The 19,434-nt window shown below is 40.8% G+C and overlaps 1 protein-coding gene across 1 annotated transcript in view; it reads left to right on the forward strand.

The window, feature by feature from the left end:
- ATP13A4 (ATPase 13A4) overlaps window positions 1-17,201 on the forward strand; it is a 172,291-nt gene extending 155,090 nt beyond the window's left edge. The window contains exons 27-31 of the mRNA XM_062181236.1: window positions 5,463-5,634; window positions 6,701-6,894; window positions 7,905-7,993; window positions 11,913-11,993; window positions 16,989-17,201. Of these exons, the coding sequence (XP_062037220.1) occupies window positions 5,463-5,634; window positions 6,701-6,894; window positions 7,905-7,993; window positions 11,913-11,993; window positions 16,989-17,201 (749 nt within the window). The remainder of the gene's footprint in view (window positions 1-5,462; window positions 5,635-6,700; window positions 6,895-7,904; window positions 7,994-11,912; window positions 11,994-16,988) is intronic.
- The last annotated feature ends 2,233 nt before the right edge of the window (window positions 17,202-19,434 follow it).

The raw sequence follows: 19,434 nt of genomic DNA on the forward strand, positions 1-19,434 counted from the left end.
TTCAATTTTCTTTGTCCTTTTATCATTCTTTTCTTTAGATTGGATTATTTGAACTGCTATATCTTTTTAAAAAATATTTATTTAATTCATTTTAAAGGGAGAGAGAGAGAGAGAGAGAGAGAGAGAGAGAGAGAGAGAGAATGAGAATCTTCCATCTGCTGGTTCACTTCCCAAATGGCCGCAATGGCCAGAGCTGGGTGAATCTGAAGCCAGGAGCCAGGAGCTTTTTCCAGCTCTCCCAGGGGGTGCAAGGGCCCAAGGACTTGGATCATCTTCTGCTGCTTTCCCAGGTGCATTAGCAGAGAGCTGGGTGGTAAGTGGAGCAGCTAGGACTTGAACTGGCGCCCATAATGGATGCTAGTGGCTTAATCTGCTGTACCACACTGCCAGCCCCTCAACTCCTTTATTTTAAAGTTTACTTATGCCTGCTCAAATTTTCTGTTGAGACTATCATAATTTTTTTCACTATATTTATTGTGTTTTTTAATGCCAGAATTTCCTTTGGCTACTTTTTAATAATTTTTACATGTGACTTTTTTTTCACATATTATTTTTCTGCTATCCTTTGGTTCTCTGCCCATGATTTCATTTAGTTCCTTTTTGAGATTTATTTATTTATTTGAAAGTCAGAGTCACAGAGAGGGAGGGAAAGACACAGAGTGTGAAATAGATCTTCCATCTGCTTGTTCACTTCCCAGATGGCCTCAACATCTGGGGGTGGGCCAGGCTGAAGCCAGGAGACAGGAGCTTCTTCTGGGTTTCCCAGATAGGTGCAGTGGTCCAAGCAGTTGGGCTATCCTCTGATGCTTTCCAAGGCACATTAGCAGGGAGCTGGATCGGAAGTAGAGTCTAACTTTCACCCATATAGGATGTCAACGTTTCAGGCAGTGGCTTTACCTGGTACACCACAATGCTGGCCCCTCCTTTAGTTTTTAAAGCATTTTTGAGACAGTTTTTTAAAAGTCTGGCTAGTAAATGCAACATCATTGTTTCCTCAAGAATAATTTCCATCAATCTATTTTGTCCCACTGAATATTAGAATGTTGTAACTCTGCCAATTAAATTCTCTTCCTTCCCTAGGGTTTCACATTTTTTTTCGTTTTGTTATCTGTTGAAGACCCTAGCAATCCATTTGTTTGGTGTCTTTCCTAAACCATTTTTTACAAAGACTGTATTATTTGTCAAATATAGTCATTGAAATGTCTGTTCCTTTAGCTTTTGTTCAGCTAGTGTCTTGACAGAGATTTCCTTGAACTCCAGGGGTTAAGAGGCAAATGAATAAAAAAAAAAAAAAAAAAAAAAAAAAAAAAAAAAAAAAAAAAAAAAAAAAAAAACAACAACAACAACCCTGTTTCCCAAGTGGTAGATTGGTTCTGTGCTGAAATACTTCCTCAACACTTTGCCAGGTTTGTGTTGAGGCTGGAGCTCATCCACAACTGAAAGTTTAGGATCTATGCCTTCTCCAAACTTGGGTCTCACCCTGGGCATGTACGTGGCTTTTGGTTTGCCTTAGTATACACAGATGCCTTTGAATGGCTGAATTTATCAAAGAATGTTTCCTTGGCTTTTCCTTTCAGACTTTGGGTGGTTATTTTGTATCCCACCTATAATCTTTTGCCCCAGACAACTGAGAACTGTGTTCTAGCAACATCTGCTGCTTTCCTGTTGTGAGTATAGCATTAAGTGAAATGGTTCTTCGGGCTGCTCCCAGACCAGTTAGAACAAACCTAAAATGATTGGTGAGTCCCTCTATAACCATGGAGCAGGGCGCCTCATTAAGAATCCAGGCTACCATCTTCCTGGTTCCCATTGAACTGACCAATATGGGAGGCGAATGCAAGTAAAAGTGCTACAAAACTTTCTTATCATTTCAAGGTTACTTTTTTGTTTGGTTGATTTACTGTTCATTTGAGTGTTATCAGCTTTGTATTTCAGAGTTCTGACAAAGTTAATTCTGATCATTTCTGCTTGTTTTTATGTAGAGAGATTGGAAATTGGAACTCTAATTACTGCTTTGCTGATGTAATTCTTTGTTTGTCACTAAATATTTAAAAAATTATTTATTCTTGGGGTTGGTGCTGTGCATATTAGGTTAAACCTCAGGCTATGGCACTGGCATCCCATATGGGTGCCTGTTCAAGTCTCAGCTGCTCCACTTCTCATCTAGAGCTCAGCTGATGGCCTGGGAAAGCAGTGGAAGAAGGCTCAAGTGCTTGGGTCCCTTTATCCACATGGGAGACCTGGAAGAGTCTCTTGGCTTTGCATCAGCCCAGCTCCAGTCATTGCTGCCATTTGGAGAGGGAACCAGCAGATGGAAGACCTTTCTGTCTCCGTCTCTCCTCTCCCTGTCTGTAACTTTGCCTCTCAAAAAAATATATATATATATTTACAAAAAAACTATTTATTCTTGATGACTTTATGTTGTTCCATTATGTAGAAGTGGTATAGTTTATTGTAGGCAATGGTGTGATGAACATCTTTCCACATTTATGATTATTTTTCTTAGGATAATTTCTAAAAGTGGAATAGCTATGTCAAAAGTTGCAAACATTATTCATTCTCTTTACATATATTGCCAAATTGCCATGCAGAAAGTTGGCATGAATTTTCATACCAACAACAATGTATGGGGGTGTTTTTTCTCACTCCCCTATCTATAATTTATCTTTTCTAATTTCAAAAGGCAAAAGATTGGAATCCCATTGTTGTTCTATGCTTGCTCTTTTTTTGTGATTTTGTATTTTTTTAAATTTTTATTTAGTAAATATAAATTTCCAAAGTACAGTTTATGGATTACAATGGCTCCCCCCCCCCATAATTTCCCTCTCACTCGTGCCCCTCCCATCTCCCGCTCCCTCTCCCATTCCATTCACATCAAGGTTCATTTTCAATTATCTTTATATACAGAAGATCGATTTAGTATATATTAAGTAAAATTGCATCAGTTTGCATCCACACAGAAACACAAAGTGTAAAATACTGTTTGAGTACTAGTTATAGCATTACTTCACATTGGACAACACATTAAGGACAGATCCCACATGAGAAGTAAGTACACAGTGACTCCTGTTGTTGACTTAACAATTTGACACTCTTGTTTATGGCGTCAGTAATCTCCCTAGGCTTTAGTCATGAGTTGCCAAGGCTATGGAAGCCTTTTGAGTTTGCTGACTTCGAACTTATTCTGACAGGGTCATAGTCAAAGTGGAAGTTCTCTCCTCCCTTCAGAGAAAGGTACCTCCTTCTTTGATGGCCCCATTCTTTCCACTGGGATCTCACTAGCTGAGATCTTTCATTTAGGTCTTCTTCTTCTTCTTCTTCTTCTTCTTCTTCTCCTTCTCCTTCTCCTTCTCCTTCTCCTTCTCCTTCTCCTTCTCCTTCTCCTTCTCCTTCTCCTTCTCCTTCTCCTTCTCCTTCTCCTTCTCCTCCTCCTCCTCCTCCTCCTCCTCCTCCTCCTCCTCCTCCTCCTTCTTCTTCTTCTTCTTCTTCTTCTTCTTCTTTTTGACAGAGTGTCTTGGCTTTCCATGCCTACAATACTCTCATGGGCTCTTCTGCCAGATCCGAATGCCTTAAGGGCTGATTCTGAGGCCAGAATGCTGTTTAGGACATCTGCCATTCTATGAGTCTGCTGTGTATCCCGCTTCCCATGATGGATCGATCTCTCCCTTTTTGATTCTATCAGTTAGTATTAGCAGACACTAGTCTTGTTTGTGTGATCCCTTTGACTCTTAAATCTATCAGTGTGATCAATTGTGAACTGAGATTGATCACTTGGACTAGTGAGATGGCATTGGTACATGCCACCTTGATGGGTTTGTACTGGAATCCCCTGGCACATTTCTAACTCCACCATTTGGGGCAAGTCCAATTGAGCATGTCCCAAATCGTACATCTGCTCCCTCTCTTATTCCCACTCTTATATTTAACAGGGATCACTTTTCAGTTAAAATTTAAACACCTAAGAATAATTGTGTGTTAATTATGGAGTTCAACCAATAGTACTAAAACAAAACAAAACAAAAATACTAAAATGGATAAAGTATTACAACAAAAACAAAGCCGGAGGCATCACAATACCAGATTTCAGGACATAGTACAGGGCAGTTGTTATCAAAACAGCATGGTACTGGAACAGAAACAGATGGATAGACCAATGGGATAGAATAGAAACACCAGAATTCAACCCAAGCATCTACAGCCAACTTATATTTGATAAAGGATCTAAAACCAATCCCTGGAGTAAGGATAGTCTATTCAATAAATGGTGCCTGGAAAATTGGATTTCCACGTGCAGAAGCATGAAGCAAGACCCCTACCTTTCACCTTACACAAAAATTCACTCAACATGGATTAAAGACTTAAATCTATGACCTGACACCATCAAATTATTAGAGAGCACTGGAGAAACCCTGCAAGATATAGGTACAGGCAAAGACTTCTTGGAAAAGACCCTGGAGGCGCAGGCAGTCAAAGCCAAAATTAACAATTGGGATTGCATCAAATTGAGAAGTTTCTGTACTGCAAAAGAAACAGTCAGGAGAGTGAAGGAGCAACCAACAGAATGGGAAAAAATATTTGCAAACTATACTACAGATAAAGGGTTGATAACCAGAATCTACAAAGAAATCCAGAAACTCCACAACATCAAAACAAACAACCCACTTAAGAGATGGGCCAAGGACCTCAATAGACATTTTTCAAAAGAGGAAATCCAAAGGGCCAACAGACACATGAAAAAATGTTCAAGATCACTAGCAATCAGGGAAATGCAAATCAAAACCACAATGAGGTTTCACGTCACCCTGGTTATAATGGCTCACATTCAGAAATCTACCAACAATAGTTGCTGGAGAGGATGTGGGGAAAAAGGGACACTAACCCACTGTTGGTGGGAATGCAAACTGGTTAAGCCTCTATGGAAGTCAGTCTAGAGATTCCTCAGAAACCTGAATATAACCCTACCATACAACCCAGCCATCCCACTCCTTGGAATTTACCCAAAGGAAATTAAATTGGCAAGCAAAAAAGCCGTCTGCACATTAATGTTTATTGCAGCTCAATTCACAATAGCTAAGACCTGGAATCAATCCAAATGCCCATCAACAGTAGACTGGATAAAGAAATTATTGTACATGTACTCTATAGAATACTATACAGCAGTCAAAAACAATGAAATCCAGTCATTTGCAACAAGATGGAGGAATCTGGAAAACATTATGCTAAGTGAATTAAGCCAGACCCAAAGGGACAAATATCATATGTTCTCCCTGATATGCTTGCTCTTTTAAGAATTAATTGTATGATTTTAATTTGAATTCACTGTGTTGTTCCCACAGTTTGTGATGTATTCCAATTTGTCCATTGTCTCAGATGTGTGAGCCCAAGAAGTTGTACCATGCTTCTGGTCAAGAATGCAGCATTTTCCTGCTTTCATGAATATAAAACTTGAATTTCTTTTGCAGTGAATCTGAATGGTGCCTACCCCAAGCTGGTGCCTTTTAGACCTGCAGGACGGCTGATCTCCCCACCTCTGCTACTCTCTGTGATCTTTAACATTCTTCTCAGTCTGCTTATGCATATCGTAGGCTTTGTCCTGGTTCAGAAGCAGACGTGGTATTCCATCGATGTGCACAGGTATGGTCACAGACTCAAAATCTAGCTTCTCCATTCTAATTTCTATCAAGCATCATCTGGCCAACCTGATGGGAGGCAAATGACTCTTCCTTCTGCAAAAATTTTGGCTTCCCTAAGTCTCTTATGCAAATTTCTAGCCATTGTTTCTTCTTTGTAGCACAAAATTTGATGATTTCATTCAATGACACTTTTGCCTGTGTTGTATTATAATGACCTATCGCAATTTTTTTGTACAAAAATATATTGATTTATTTGAAAGACAGTTACAGAGAGAGAAAAGGATCTTTCATCCACTGGTTCATTCCTCAGACTGCAATGGCTGGGGCTGGGCCAGGCTGAAGCCAGAAGCCTGGAACTCAGTCCCAGTATCTCTTTGGGTTGCAGGGACCCAAGTACTTGGGCCATCTTCCACTGCTTTCACAGGCATGCTAGCAGGGAAGTGGATCAGAAGTGGAGCAGCCAGAACTCCAAAAAGCACCCATAATGGATGCCAGCATTGCAGGTGGAAGATTTACCTGGTGCACCACAGTGCCAGCCCTATCATCATTTTTTACATTTAGGGTGATCATAGATTATGGTTTTCCCAAATAGCCCCAGTTTAATCAGCCTGGCTTAAGTTAACAAATGTCCCAGTGAAATTATTGATTTTTCCCTTTTATATCCAAAACTGTCCTCACTGGATACTAAGTTACATATTCATTGTACTTTTAAATGATCAGAGATCTCAGGTCACTTGAGAAAGTCATAACTTTCTCATCTCTTTACCCTATAACCTTAGTTCACATGATGGGTATACAATCTGTTGAATAAATAACCTGTTCTATCTATCTATCTATCTATCTATCTATCTATCTATCTATCCATCTATCTAATCATCATCTCTCCGATATATCCAAAGGATAGGCCTATCTGTGCTTATTCTTTTCTCCGAATCTTTTAGTGTATTCTTTACTAAAATATAGGCAATTGTGGGAAGTATTGGGTGCTGGCATGGAGTCTTACAGATACCAATGCTCTTTAAGTGTTTGTAATTGTACTTCATTTGCTTCTTTGATTTCCTTTTTAGTGCTTGCACAGTGCAAAATGAAACCATCTCAAAGTTAGCCATTTCTCCAACTGCTCCAGAAAAGCCTGGAAGTAATGGCGTCTTCATGAGTTTTGAGAACACTACTATATGGTTCTTGGGAACAATCAACTGTATCATTGTGGCTCTTACATTCTCTAAAGGAAAACCGTTTAGACAGCCTACCTATACGAATTGTGAGTAGAACTGTGTTGGATCAGAGGTGAGAGGACTTCAGAGTGGAAAATAATTGTGCCCAGATGACTGTGGGAGCAGCTTCAGAGTTGTCTTTTATGTGCCGTCTCCTGACTCCCACTCCAGGGCTCTGTAGAAGACACTGTTCAGCCTCATTCTCATGGTCCTTTGCTGCTCCTTTCAAAGCAGCAGTAAGTTCCAGGACTTCTTTCTCCATCTCTTCCCTTCATCAGAAAATTTTCTTCAGGAGTATTCTTGGGATTACTCCAAATTGGGAGGACCAATTTATTTCTCTACTTGTCAGAATGCATCCAGGAAGAAGTGGAGAGAAAGGTCACAGCATTCAGTTGGAAGCTGTCTCGTGCTGTAAAGACAGTGGGCAGGATGGCATTGTGTGGTGGTGGACTGGGAGTGGGAACCTGAAGTTCCCCCAGTTCCTCACGTTGTGGAGTGGGAATCTGTGTTAGGATGGGAAGTGGGTAAGTTGAGCAATCGCTGGAACATTTATTTACATACTATCACCACTCTCCTAAATGGGAAAATTCAGAAAAACACATTGAATAATCGATGTCCTCATCAAACTTGTTTGTCCAGAGAAAATCATTTTAGCATCCATCTTGGGATGAGGAATCAATCAAATGCTGACCTCTATATAATTGCAATTTAAAAATCGGTTCATTTACAGCTTTCTTTCTTTGAAGAATAGAATTTGAGGCAGGTGACTTGCCTTAGATACTCAGAACGTCTTTAAAGCACTTATTACAAAACACATTTTGTCAATGTTACCCTGTTTAAAGTTTACCACTTTTATGAATTTAAACTTACAACATGCACATGACAATTTCCTCTTGTCTCAAACATCTGTGTAGAAATTGTAGCGGTGAGGCTATTACTTTGTGTTTGGATGTAGAACGCAAGGCAACTTACCCAAGTGTTTAGACGATGTCTGTCAATAAATATGATGCTGTTACTGTCATTGCTCACAATGATGGCTGTGTTCTTGTTTCCTCAGACACGTTTGTCCTTGTGCTGATCATCCAGCTGGGGATGTGTCTGTTCATTCTCTTTGCTGACATTCCGGAACTATACAGGCGTTTGGACGTAAGTCTCATCTCTGGGATATGGGGATGTAACACTCTGATGTCCAAAAGCAGGTAGAACTGCAACTGATGTGGGCTCTTGACACCAATTATTTTGGAGGCAATGGTAGAGTTTAAAAGAATACTGAATTTGTCCTTTTTTTTTTTTTATTTAAGCTGGTAGGGAAATAAAATTTCATCTTGTCATTATTTCCTGAAACTAAACACAGCTTTTGAAAAGTGTTGAACATTCGTCTTTTAAAAGATCCCTTGTAAGACTGGAAAAATCTCATACATTTTTTTCTTTCAAATGTGAGAGAATTTATTCTTCAGTACTTCTGGTTTAAAGCTGTTTCGCCTGTGATTCTCTCTCTCTCTCTCTCTCTCTCTTTTTTTTTTGTTAATTCCCAAACCTGTATTTCAATTTATTTTACCACATTAAAAAGATGTTTTTCTGTATGTTCATACTTAATGTTTATTATACTTCACATTTAAAAAACTTAAATCAATGTTATATACACTAGTTCATGCCTTCTCTAACATTTTGTAGTATTGAGGCAACTTTTAAATCCTACTGCATACCAAAATTTTACATATTCATGTAAGGGAAAATATATGTTTTGATTCTTCCAACCTATTTTACTTTTGAATCAGCATTTAAACATTGCTAGATATTCTTTAGACAGACAAATGCAACACAGAAGAGGTGCTCGAAGGAACTCAGCTCATTTCACTTAATGCTTTGTATTAAGTGACAAATACTTGTCTCTCCATTGCAAAGAAGAGTTTCAAGAGGCTCAAGATTATTTTATTCATTCTTATTAGTGCCTTGCACATAAGTGGCACAAAGTGGCAAAGGAATGACTGATGACCTGATCATCAAGATGCCCTCTTGGAGCCCACAATGCACTCCAAACCAGGAGTATTTTCATAAACTCACAGTGACTTTTGACAAGCAGCTAATATTTGTATCCCATTTTTATTTTTATAATTGTATAACTGTGATTAGCAGTGTAATTACCTTTGTTGTTAAGTGTCTCCATGAATTAGATTAAGTACTTATGGGAATCATTGCCCACTAGTGTTTGAAGTGAGTCAAAGCTACTTAATCTGTTAGAAGTTAAAGTGAAGACATGTTGGGTTTAATCATGTTCTTTAATGTATGAAGCCTTACAGAGAGGCTGGGCTCCCATGTAAAAAAGTAGAGAATACATTTGGTTGAAGGGAATCTGTGGATTCCACAAAGAAATGTTGTTCCCTTTAAGAAAATAATGCTTTTTCTTATCATTAGATAAAAATATGGGCTCATTTTAGAAAATGTAGAATATTCAGGCAAGGAAACAATTATAACATTATTCACTATATCCTTCCACCTTTTACAATTCATGTATTATAAATGTGTTTTGGCTAATTTATGAAGTTTATTTTATTTTAAATGGAAGCATGCTGTTTTTCAACCTAGATACCACTCACTTTAAAAATTGCATTAATTTTAAAAATTACATTCACATGGTTTACAATTCAAAACCTAGAAAAGTTGTATAGTAACAATCTTCCTCTCATCCCAGCTTCCTTCTGGAGGCGACCAATGGCACCACTCTATTTTACATATTTTCATATTTATTTTGTACATACATTAGAAAGATCTATTTTTCTTGTACGGGAGAGGGAGAGGGAGAGGGGGAGGGAGAGAGAGAGATCCATCTTCTATCTGCTGGTTCTTTCCCTAAGTGGCCGCAACACCCCTAGGCAAAAGCCAGGAGCCAGGCACTCATATGGGATGCCAGACATCACAGGTGGTGGCTCCACCCCTACACTGCAACATTGACCTCTGATTTGACTTTCTGATTTTGAGAGCCTTGCCCTTCTTAGGGTTGCATCTTTTTTTTATATACGTTTCTAAAGATATTTGCTCTTAGTTAATCATCATTTATCATTTTTTAGATTTATTTGAAAATCAGAGTTATAGAGAGGGAGGGAGGGAGGGAGGATGGGAGGAGAGAGAGAGACCTTCCTCCTCCTAATTTACTCCCCAAATGGCTGCAATGGCCAAGACTGAGCCAGGCTGAAGCCAGGAGCCTGGAGCTTCATCTGGGTCTCCTACATGGGCAGGTGGCCCATCCTTGGGCCATATTTTGCTGCTTTTCCCAGGCCATTAACAGTAAGCTGGATCAGAAATGGATCAATGAGGTCATGAACTAGCACCCATATGGGATGCTGGTGTTGTAGATGGTGGGTTTACCCAATATACCACAACTCTGGCTCCTATACTTTATTTTTTATGTTAATGTGATATTAATACAAAGAGAACAGATTCAGTATTTCATAGATACATTTCCAGAAATATGATATTCCCTTCCTTCTTCCTTCCTTCCTTCCCTCCTTTTCATCCTTCCCTTCCTCATCCCCCCCCCTTTCTCTCTTTCTCTCTCTTTTTCTTTCTTTATTTTTTAGTTTTGGAGATAACATTTTATTTGCATTGTAGTCAAAAGCTTAATGCTCCACTAAATAAAGAGTTCAACAAGTAAAAAGTAAAAAATTTAGTGGGAATGTAGACAAGTGCTATAAACAATAACAAAATGAAAAGTTGACTGTTTAACTCATGCTATACTTTTAAAACAATCGCAGATCATAATACTACAGTAGTACATCATTCTTAACCAGTGGTTTGACAAAGATATACAACAAAGTTTGACAAAGCTATATTTGTAGCAATATTGAGGGCTGTGTCCATTTTTATTCTCAACAGTGTGTGTAGCAATGTACAAGGCAATGTGCTAAACTTCCTTCCTTCCTTCCTTCCTTCCTTTTTTTCTTTCTTTCTTTCTTTCTTTCTTTCTTTCTTTCTTAGAAGATGTATTTATTTGAGAGGTAGAGTTAAAGAGTGAGAAACAGAGAGAGAAGTCTTCCATCTGGTATTTCAGTCCCCAAATGGCTGCAATGGCTAGAGCTGGGCTGGTCCAAAGCCAGGAGCCAGGAGTTTCTTCTGGTTCTTCCACGTGGGTGTAGGGGTCCAAGAACTTGGACCATCTTCCATTGATTTCCCAGACAATAAGCAGAGAGCTGGATTGGAAGCAGAGCAGCCAGGACACGAACTGGAGTCCACATGGGATGCTGGCACTGCAGTTGGAGGCTTAACCTAGTATGCCAGAGCACTGACCCCAAAACTCTTTTTCATTCATTCATTCATTCACTCACTTATATACTTGTTGTTTCATTCAATCAGCATCCATGTATGTCAGGCACTGTGCTGGGGAAGGGCTTGGGGAAGACACTGCAGGGGTGGGGAAAGAAAGCTTGGTGCCAGCCTTACTGGCTCCCCTGCCAGTTTCCTTTGTGGTGGCTCAGCCTATGAAGTTATTCAGGGATCCCTGAGGGGGGAGCCCTGATGCGTGCTCAAAAGAGGGTTCAGCTGAGGATGGATGTGGCACCAGAGAGAAGAGGGCAACACTCTCCAAAGAGGAGGGTTGACACCCCCACCCTCAGAGCTGCCTCGGATTAAAGCCACATTCCTGTATCTCTCTTCAGACAAAACACAGCAAGCAAGCAAAAGTGCTTTCTCTATTTTTTAAATTGCAAATGACCATGGTTATTTTAGGAAATTTAGAAACTATAGAAAAACACAGTGAAAGACAAAAGAAAAAAAAGCAACTACTACGACCCCATGAACATTGGAATCATTGAGTATAATCCTTCCATACTTTTTTCTGTGCATACATGCATAGGAATTTTTCATATACATGTGTGCATAAATGTATGTAGGTACAAATAATACATGGTGTGCATACATGTGTGTAGGTACAAATAATATATATGTGGATGCACACATATGCTTATTACAGACGTGATTTATAACCTGTGAAAATGTACACTGTGAACATATGGCCACTTTCCCAGCATGTATTTGTACTCAGCCTAACTCTTTTGTCACCTCCCACCAGCTGCTCTGCACTCCTGTCCTGTGGAGGGTCTACATCGTGGTCATGCTCAGCTCCAATTTCGTTGTGTCCCTGGTGGTGGAGGTGAGTGCAGGCTATGGGGTTCCTGTGTGTGTGTGTGTGTGTGTTTGAGAGAGAGGGAGAGGGAGAGGCAGAAGGAGAGGAGGAGGGGGAGGGGGAGGAGGAGGAAGAGGGGGAGGGGGAGGGGGAGGGAGTTGACCTCTTTGGGAGTCTGAGAACAGGCATTAGCTCAAGGGTACAAAGGGCTCAAGGGTACAAAGGACTCCCTTCATTCATGACATGAGCAATGGGGCTTTCCTCTGATGAGTTACAGCAAGGCATTCATTCATTCATTTTTCCAGTCTATAAAGTGGGGCTGGGGGAAATAGATGATCATGTCTAAGGTCTTATTCATTTCAAAAACTCCCTGATAGAGACTCAAACACAATTTACTTTTAAAAATGGAGCACATATTCACTTACCATAAAATTCACCCTTTTAAAGTATATAACTCAGTGGTTTTTAGTAGATTCACTGAATTGTGTAACCCTCAACACCACATAATTCCAGAACATTTTTATCCCCAAAGAGATCCTGGGCCCATTAGCAGTCACTCCTCATTTCCCCTTCCTCCTCCTCCTGCTCCCTGACAACCACTAATCTACTTTGTGCCTTGGTGGATTTGACTGTTCTGGACACTTCATATAAATTGGATCTCCCTATATGCAGCCTTTTGTGTCTGGCTCCTTTCACATGACAGCTTCTGTCATCTTCCTTTGCAGACAGGAACTGAGATCCACAGTGGGCTTTTCCAGCTTGAGTTCTTCAGCTCCTGTTTGCTCCATTTTCTTAGGGAAATGAGCCTGTTCACCCCCTGAGTTTACCACTCCCCAAGTTGATGCTCTCCTTTCCCACTGCTGTTAAATACAATCTCCATTCTACAAAGCCAGTTGTTGGGCAGGGGGTGCCCCCAAATGGCATTCATGAAGGAGAGGTGAGATGCAGGAATCCATCTATCTCCCTTCCTTCTCCAAGTTACAGAACTAGCATTGTTCCAGTGGATGGGCTATTCACAGAGGGCTGGGAACACCTCCTGCCAGACTTCCCACAGTACTGTGTAGGCAGGAATTCAATGACCCTTCCTTACCATACAGAGTAGAGCTGTACAGGAGCTGGTAGCAGATTCAGGCTTAGATTAGGGTAGTGGAGCTTTTCTCTGCTACACCACAGCTTTTCAGACTTGTGTGGGTGTCAGAATCACCTGGAAGGTCTGTTAAAGCACAGATTGTGAGCCCTCCTCCGAATGTCTGAGCTTGACTATTTTATGGGTTGCAGGTGATTCTGATGTGGCTGGTTCAGAGGCTACACTTTTAGAAGCCTGATGCTAAACCATATGGTCTCCAAGGTGATAAAATCAATAAAAGAACATCATCCTGAGTGTCCTCAGATTTAGTTACAGGAAAGTCATCCTTACCTTTTGAAGGATAACCTTCTGCACATATCTTGCCCCATCCACAGAGTATTTCCCGTGTAGTATACCTTCCTCCTGTTCCTGCATGTTGAGTCTCTATCCTGTCTGCTGTGGCACAGCTATAGTGCCCTCCTCTTCATAAATCTCTCCTGATACCTGGATCAGATAGGACAGCAACAAAACTCAGCTAACATAAAGCTATTTATTGACCCCACAAGGAGATTGGAGTAGTTGGCTTGAGGACCAGCTTAGAGACTCAGAGATGTTTTGGAGCCACACTCTTCAAACTTTCTGCCTCACCAGCCTTAGATGCAGTCTTTTGTGTTTGCTGCTTGTGGTTCCCACAGAGCTCCCATGTAGCTGAGCAGTGTAACTGTTTTCAGGGAAGAAAGAAAAGGCAGGAGAGGCATCAACAAGCTCTCCCCATCCCTGCCCCAAACCTGAACCTTCCATCAGGAAACGCTTTCTTGCAGCTCACCAGCAGCCATTTTTTTTTTAAATCTCTCAGTGGTTAGAACTGTGTCTTATTGTCATCTTGAGCATGAAAAAGTGAAACCATGCCCCAAATTAAAGAGATTGGCTTAGACTATTTATTTATTTTCCTTTAGGTGAGCAGGAAGAATCTGGAGGGAATGGGCTGTGATCAAGTATCAAAGTCTTTGCTGATCCCCTACCAGGAAGCCTTTTGTCCATGTATTTGCTGCTGTTTGCAGTTGGGAGCATAAGTTCCAGGGAAGCCACCTGGGTTTGAATCCTGGTACCACTTTCTTCTGTTTGACTTTGGGCAATTTGTTCCACTTGCCCTGTGTGTCTGTTTCTTACTTGTAAAATGGTGATAATGGTGCCTTACCTCATAGGATGATTTTAGCATGAGATGTGAACAATGAGAATCACATACAGGTGCTGATAAATGGAAGCCATTATTATTATATCATCTCTGGTGGCGCTTTCCATTTCTCACTTTGTGTGTATCAATTGTTCATTCCTTTATTGATCCATTATTTCCACAAGCTTTTGTTGACCATGGGGCATGTCTGGGGGTACTGTATCAGGAGGATAAGGATAACAGAGGGTGCAGTTCATAGTCTGCTGAGAGAGAGGACACAGGGCTATAAAAACTTGGATTAAATTTCTTCTCTTGCTGGCCATTAAACTATGCATTGAAGAAGTCATCTTTGTAGCTACGGCATCTAAAACACTGCATTCTTCTAGTAGGGGATGGATTAGGGTTTATTCAGTTATTAAATGCAAGACTGGCCCTACCCACCCCCAGCAGGTGTATAGGGCAAAGTGGTGCCCATGAAAGATCAGGCTTGGTGTTTCTCCTGCTAAGTAATAGAGACACACATGTGCATGTTCTTCGTGAGTTCCCAGAAGCTTCTACACTGAAAAATAACATTGAACGGACCCAGCTCATCTCCCACCCCTAGCACCCCCTACCCTCATTGTGGTCTCCAATTGTTCAGAGTCAGCCCTTTCTCTGCTTAGGGGCAAACTAAAACCATTTGATCTTTGGTGATGGCAGTTGCAATGGAGAATTGTGGACAAGGAGTTCCTGCTCCATGAGGTGATCCTAGCAGAGCAGGGAGGACCCCAGACTATCATGACAGAGCAAAGGATGTTTTTCCTCAGTGGCTCTAGTATGCGTGAGAAGATGTGAGGGTTTCTGGCATGGGCAGTGACCACCCTATACTGCCTGGCCAGCCTGTAACACATAGGGTTCAGAGAGATTTTTGTCAACAGCCATGGAGGATGCTGGCCTCCTTTTGCATAGTTCTGATTTATTGAGTTCTACCTGTAACCCAACCCTTAGAAAAGCCCCCAAAACAAACAGATTTGGAGGACAGCTTACCCTTGCTGTGCTTAGTCTCATGCCATAAACTCCAACTGAGAGGCATGGGAGATAGGATGGATCATTAAGTACCTATGTATAGTTTGAGTAGCCAGTCAGAAGAACTCATGTGATGAAGTTCTTTTTTAAGAAATGGAATCTCATCAAGGTTTTCCTTTTGTTTCTAGTTCCGCATGTAATTTACAGTGTAGAGGCACAGGACAGCTCACCACTCAGTGCGTTGGTTTCCCCTTCCAAAGCAGCAAGGTGGTAAAAGCCATCACACTGCTGGAACTGAAAAAAGCTCAAGGCACAGTGTAGAGCAGTGAAATTTTTTTCTCTGTGTGTTTTGTTTCATTTGTTTTGTTCTAAGGTTTGCTAAGATTTCTGAGAGGTAAGGTAGATTTTAAAATCTTTAGTTGATGCCAATGCTCCTGCCCTGTCTTAGCCCTAAGGAGAACTACTCTTATGAACTAAAGAGGACAAAAAGCCTTTGTTATGGGGAAGCGGAATAACAGGTTTGACTTGGTGAACCCTGAGGTTTTTAAGAAGCTGATGAAAGGGCTGATGGCTCTCCAGCAGTCTGGCAGCTGATGACCAGCTTTCAGATGAAAGATTTGGACTTGCTGTTCTCTAAACTTTTCATGGCTATACGGTTCCAATAGCAACGATGGACAGATTTTAGGAAAATTACTCTCTTTGGCTAGTTCCTTATAGAATCTTCTAGAGATAATTCTTTCAGCATAGAAAAGTTATTCCTACTAGACACCAAAATCCACTCTTCAGAGACAGCTTGGCTCATCATAGTTTTCTCTGTGTTTTTCTTTTTCTTCGTAATTTCTAAGGTGGTCAACTTTTGCGACCAAATATGAAAATGTGATAACTTCTCATGAATTCTGTATTGTACGTTGTAACTTGGATTCTAGTCAAAGTTTGCTCTAACTCAGGAAATAAAATGGCAGTCCAAAGTATTTCCAAAAAGACCTGTCTTTTGTAATCTTAAAATTGCATCTTGATGAAGGAGAAGGTTGGACGCATGTGTGAGCAGGGCCACAGTGCAGTCATTGTTAAATGAGTAGGTTCAGAAGGGTAGCTGAAGGGAGAGAGCTATGTCATGCCATGCCATGCCTTACATTAGAAGAGAGTTAGTTACATCATTCTTACAACAGACTTAAGGAAGAGATTATTCTTTCAATCACTGAGTCTCAGGTAGGCTAATTAACTTGCCCATAGTAAGTATCAGAGCTGCAAGGTGAATCCAGATCTGTCTGACTCCAAGACTGTGGCCTATTTCCCAATTTCATGGAGCTGTATTCAAGGCTATGAAGTGATGTGTCAGAGTGTACCAAAGACATATCATACATGTGGTGCATCTTTCTAAAGAGTCAATTGTATTTGGTGTTAAGCAATTTAAATTCTGTTTTATATGAGATCAAATATGGATATGGTTTAGTGAGAAATACAGAAACTGAATATTTTTAATTTAATTTAAATATAGTAGTCAAAATAAATTTAAGACAGGCTACTTCAAACTATGGTCCCAGATTCTTAAAACTATGTATGTCTTTCTTCTTCCTCAGGAGTCACTTTCTTAGAAAATTTTGAGAAGCCCAACTCTATCCCATGAGCCATCTTAGATTTGTTCAGGGCCCAAGTTCTTGTCAAGCTGGATCCAAGCAGCCATTGCAGTAGGGCCTTATGGTATGTGGAGTGCTCATAGCCTCAAAGCACTTGACCTTGTATTGTAAACAGTAACTTTTTTTTTTTTTTTTTGCAGGAGGCCATTATTGAAAATCGAGCCCTGTGGATGTCAATCAAAAAGTGTTTTGGCTACAAATCAAACAACCAGTATCGGATATGGCAGAGGGAGTTGGCAAACGACCCCAGTTGGCCCCCGCTAAACCAGACCTCCTTCTCTGATTTGCCAGGGTGTGGCAGGGAAGTGTCTTACAGCAATCCTGTGTTTGAGAGCAATGAGGAACAATTCTAAGGAAAGGTGACATCCAAGTTGATATAGAGAAATGATGGCAAAAGGGACTATTTTCAGTGATTTATAAAGCATGAGATTCTTTCAATATCAACTGGAGTTTTAGGGATACCTATCACATCGTAGTGACAAAGTGTGTTGGGTTAAACATTTCTACAGAGAAGAAACTTGCCCCAAAAGACTGCTTTTCTCTTGGCTTCTGAAAGTACTGAAGGTGTGTGCAAAAGAATGGATCAAGGATTGCAGTGGGCCAAGAGACTGGCAGGTGAACAGAGGAGAGTATATAAATGTTTTCCTTAGCATAAGGTCTTCTTTTTTTCAATGCGTCAATGAGTGTTGTGTGGACTCTTAGAGTTGTAACATGTTAAAGATCATTTTTGCATTCTTGCTTCACTAAAATGCATAGGAAACACTACACCAGCCCTCACTGCCTGGTTGCCTTTGTGGTACTTTTGAGATTTGTGGCTTTCCCCCTCATAATTGACATCTGGCCTCCCCTCCGTATTATTTAGGATCAGCTCAACGTACAGTGGGATAACATTACATATGCCCTTATTTCAGTGTCTTCACACACAAGAATTTCTCTCCTGGTCCAGACATCCTCAGAGTGGTTTGTACTTCAATTTGGAGGCTCCACCGCCTCAGCAGAAGGACTCCATGTTTACTGGAGCAGGGGAAGGGTGGGGCTTGGGATCGTATGAGGGTGCCTCCCTGCTTCGCCTTGGACATGGCACACATCTCTTTCCCTAAGCACAGCTCATCAGCCAGGGCCTTGGTCACAGAGGTGGGAAGTGCAGATTCCTATATTTAAGATTGCTTCACGGGCATAAGACCTGTGAGTACACAGAGCCTTGGGCTTGGAAGGACATTACACTTAGTTTGATACTCTATTACTATACTGCTATACTATACTATACTGCTATTCCCACCCTGAAATGAACAGTTTTTAAATGGGGCACTTGCATTTTCATTTTGCACCAAGACCCCAAAATGATGTCATTGTCTCAGGAAATAAAGCAAGGTAGGATATCAAAAAGCACTAGTCCTTCCCACTAGCCACTTCTCCTCCCCCTCTACACTGCCATGTTTTGGGAACCCCTCGTGTCACATGCCCAACCCCAGGACTTTCCACTCCCTTGCTCTATTCTTTTTTAGCAACATTAGTCTTCATGCTACAGCCTTGTATATTGTCACTGATGTATGTCCTCACACAACCTATATAGTTCTTAGCCTTGAGGGTTCAGTTTCCAGAAAGCTAAAATCTCTCTTATTTTATCATTATTACAATTTGGTTGTATTGGATTCCTTCAGCACACTCATGTTTCTGCTAACTCAAGGGACAACTCTGAATTTTAGGAGAACATTCAGACAAACTATTTCAAAGTGAAAGTAGGATTTTCATTATGAATGTGAAATTCTAGCTGAATGTTCTGAGCAGGGGGTGGGCCTGCTGGTGCGAGCCAGCTTTGTCACATACAGCAGCACCTGCTAGGATTCCTTTCCTCACCTGAGCCCTCAAGCCTTCTGTGGAGCTTTGTGACTGCAACTGATTCTCAGAACATGCTATCTTCCAGCCATGAGGGTATCTTGTTGCTTTGATTTTAAAATAGGGTGAGGGGATTTTTCTGTGTACTAGGGATGCAGAATCATTGTCTTCCTTGGTACAGAAAGAAATGTTTCCTTTTCCTGGGGGCTGGCTCTGTGGTGTAGTGGGTTAAAGCCCTGGCCTGAAACGCCAGCATCCCATATGGGCGCCAGTTCTAGTCCCGGCTGCTCCTCTTCTGATCCGGCTCTCTGCTATGGCCTGGGAAGGCAGTAGAAGATGGCCCAAGTCCTTGGGCCCCTGCACCCACATGGGAGACCTGGAAGAAGCTCCTGGTTCCTGGCTTTGGGTCAGCAGATGGAAGACCTCTCTCTCTGTCTCTACCTCTCTCTGTGTAACTCTGTCTTTCAAATAAATAAAATAAATCTTTTGAAAAAAAAAAAGAAATATTTCCCTTTCCAAAATTAGTCTTAGCAGGACATGGCAGGTCCAAATGTCTTTTTTTCTAAAACTGATAGTTTTTCTCGTTTTCTTTCTTTTTTTTTTTTTTTTTTTTTTTTTTTTAGTTTTTAGTTTTTCTCATTTTCTAAAAAGAGAAGATTGTGGGCAGGGGTAAGTTGGAGATGATCTACAGCATGTCCATGAACAAGAGTAGCACGCGTAGTTTGTACTTAAAAGAAGGCCTTGCTGAGT

Source organism: Lepus europaeus, chromosome 2, assembly GCF_033115175.1.
Source record: "Lepus europaeus isolate LE1 chromosome 2, mLepTim1.pri, whole genome shotgun sequence".
Lineage (NCBI taxonomy): Eukaryota > Metazoa > Chordata > Mammalia > Lagomorpha > Leporidae > Lepus > Lepus europaeus.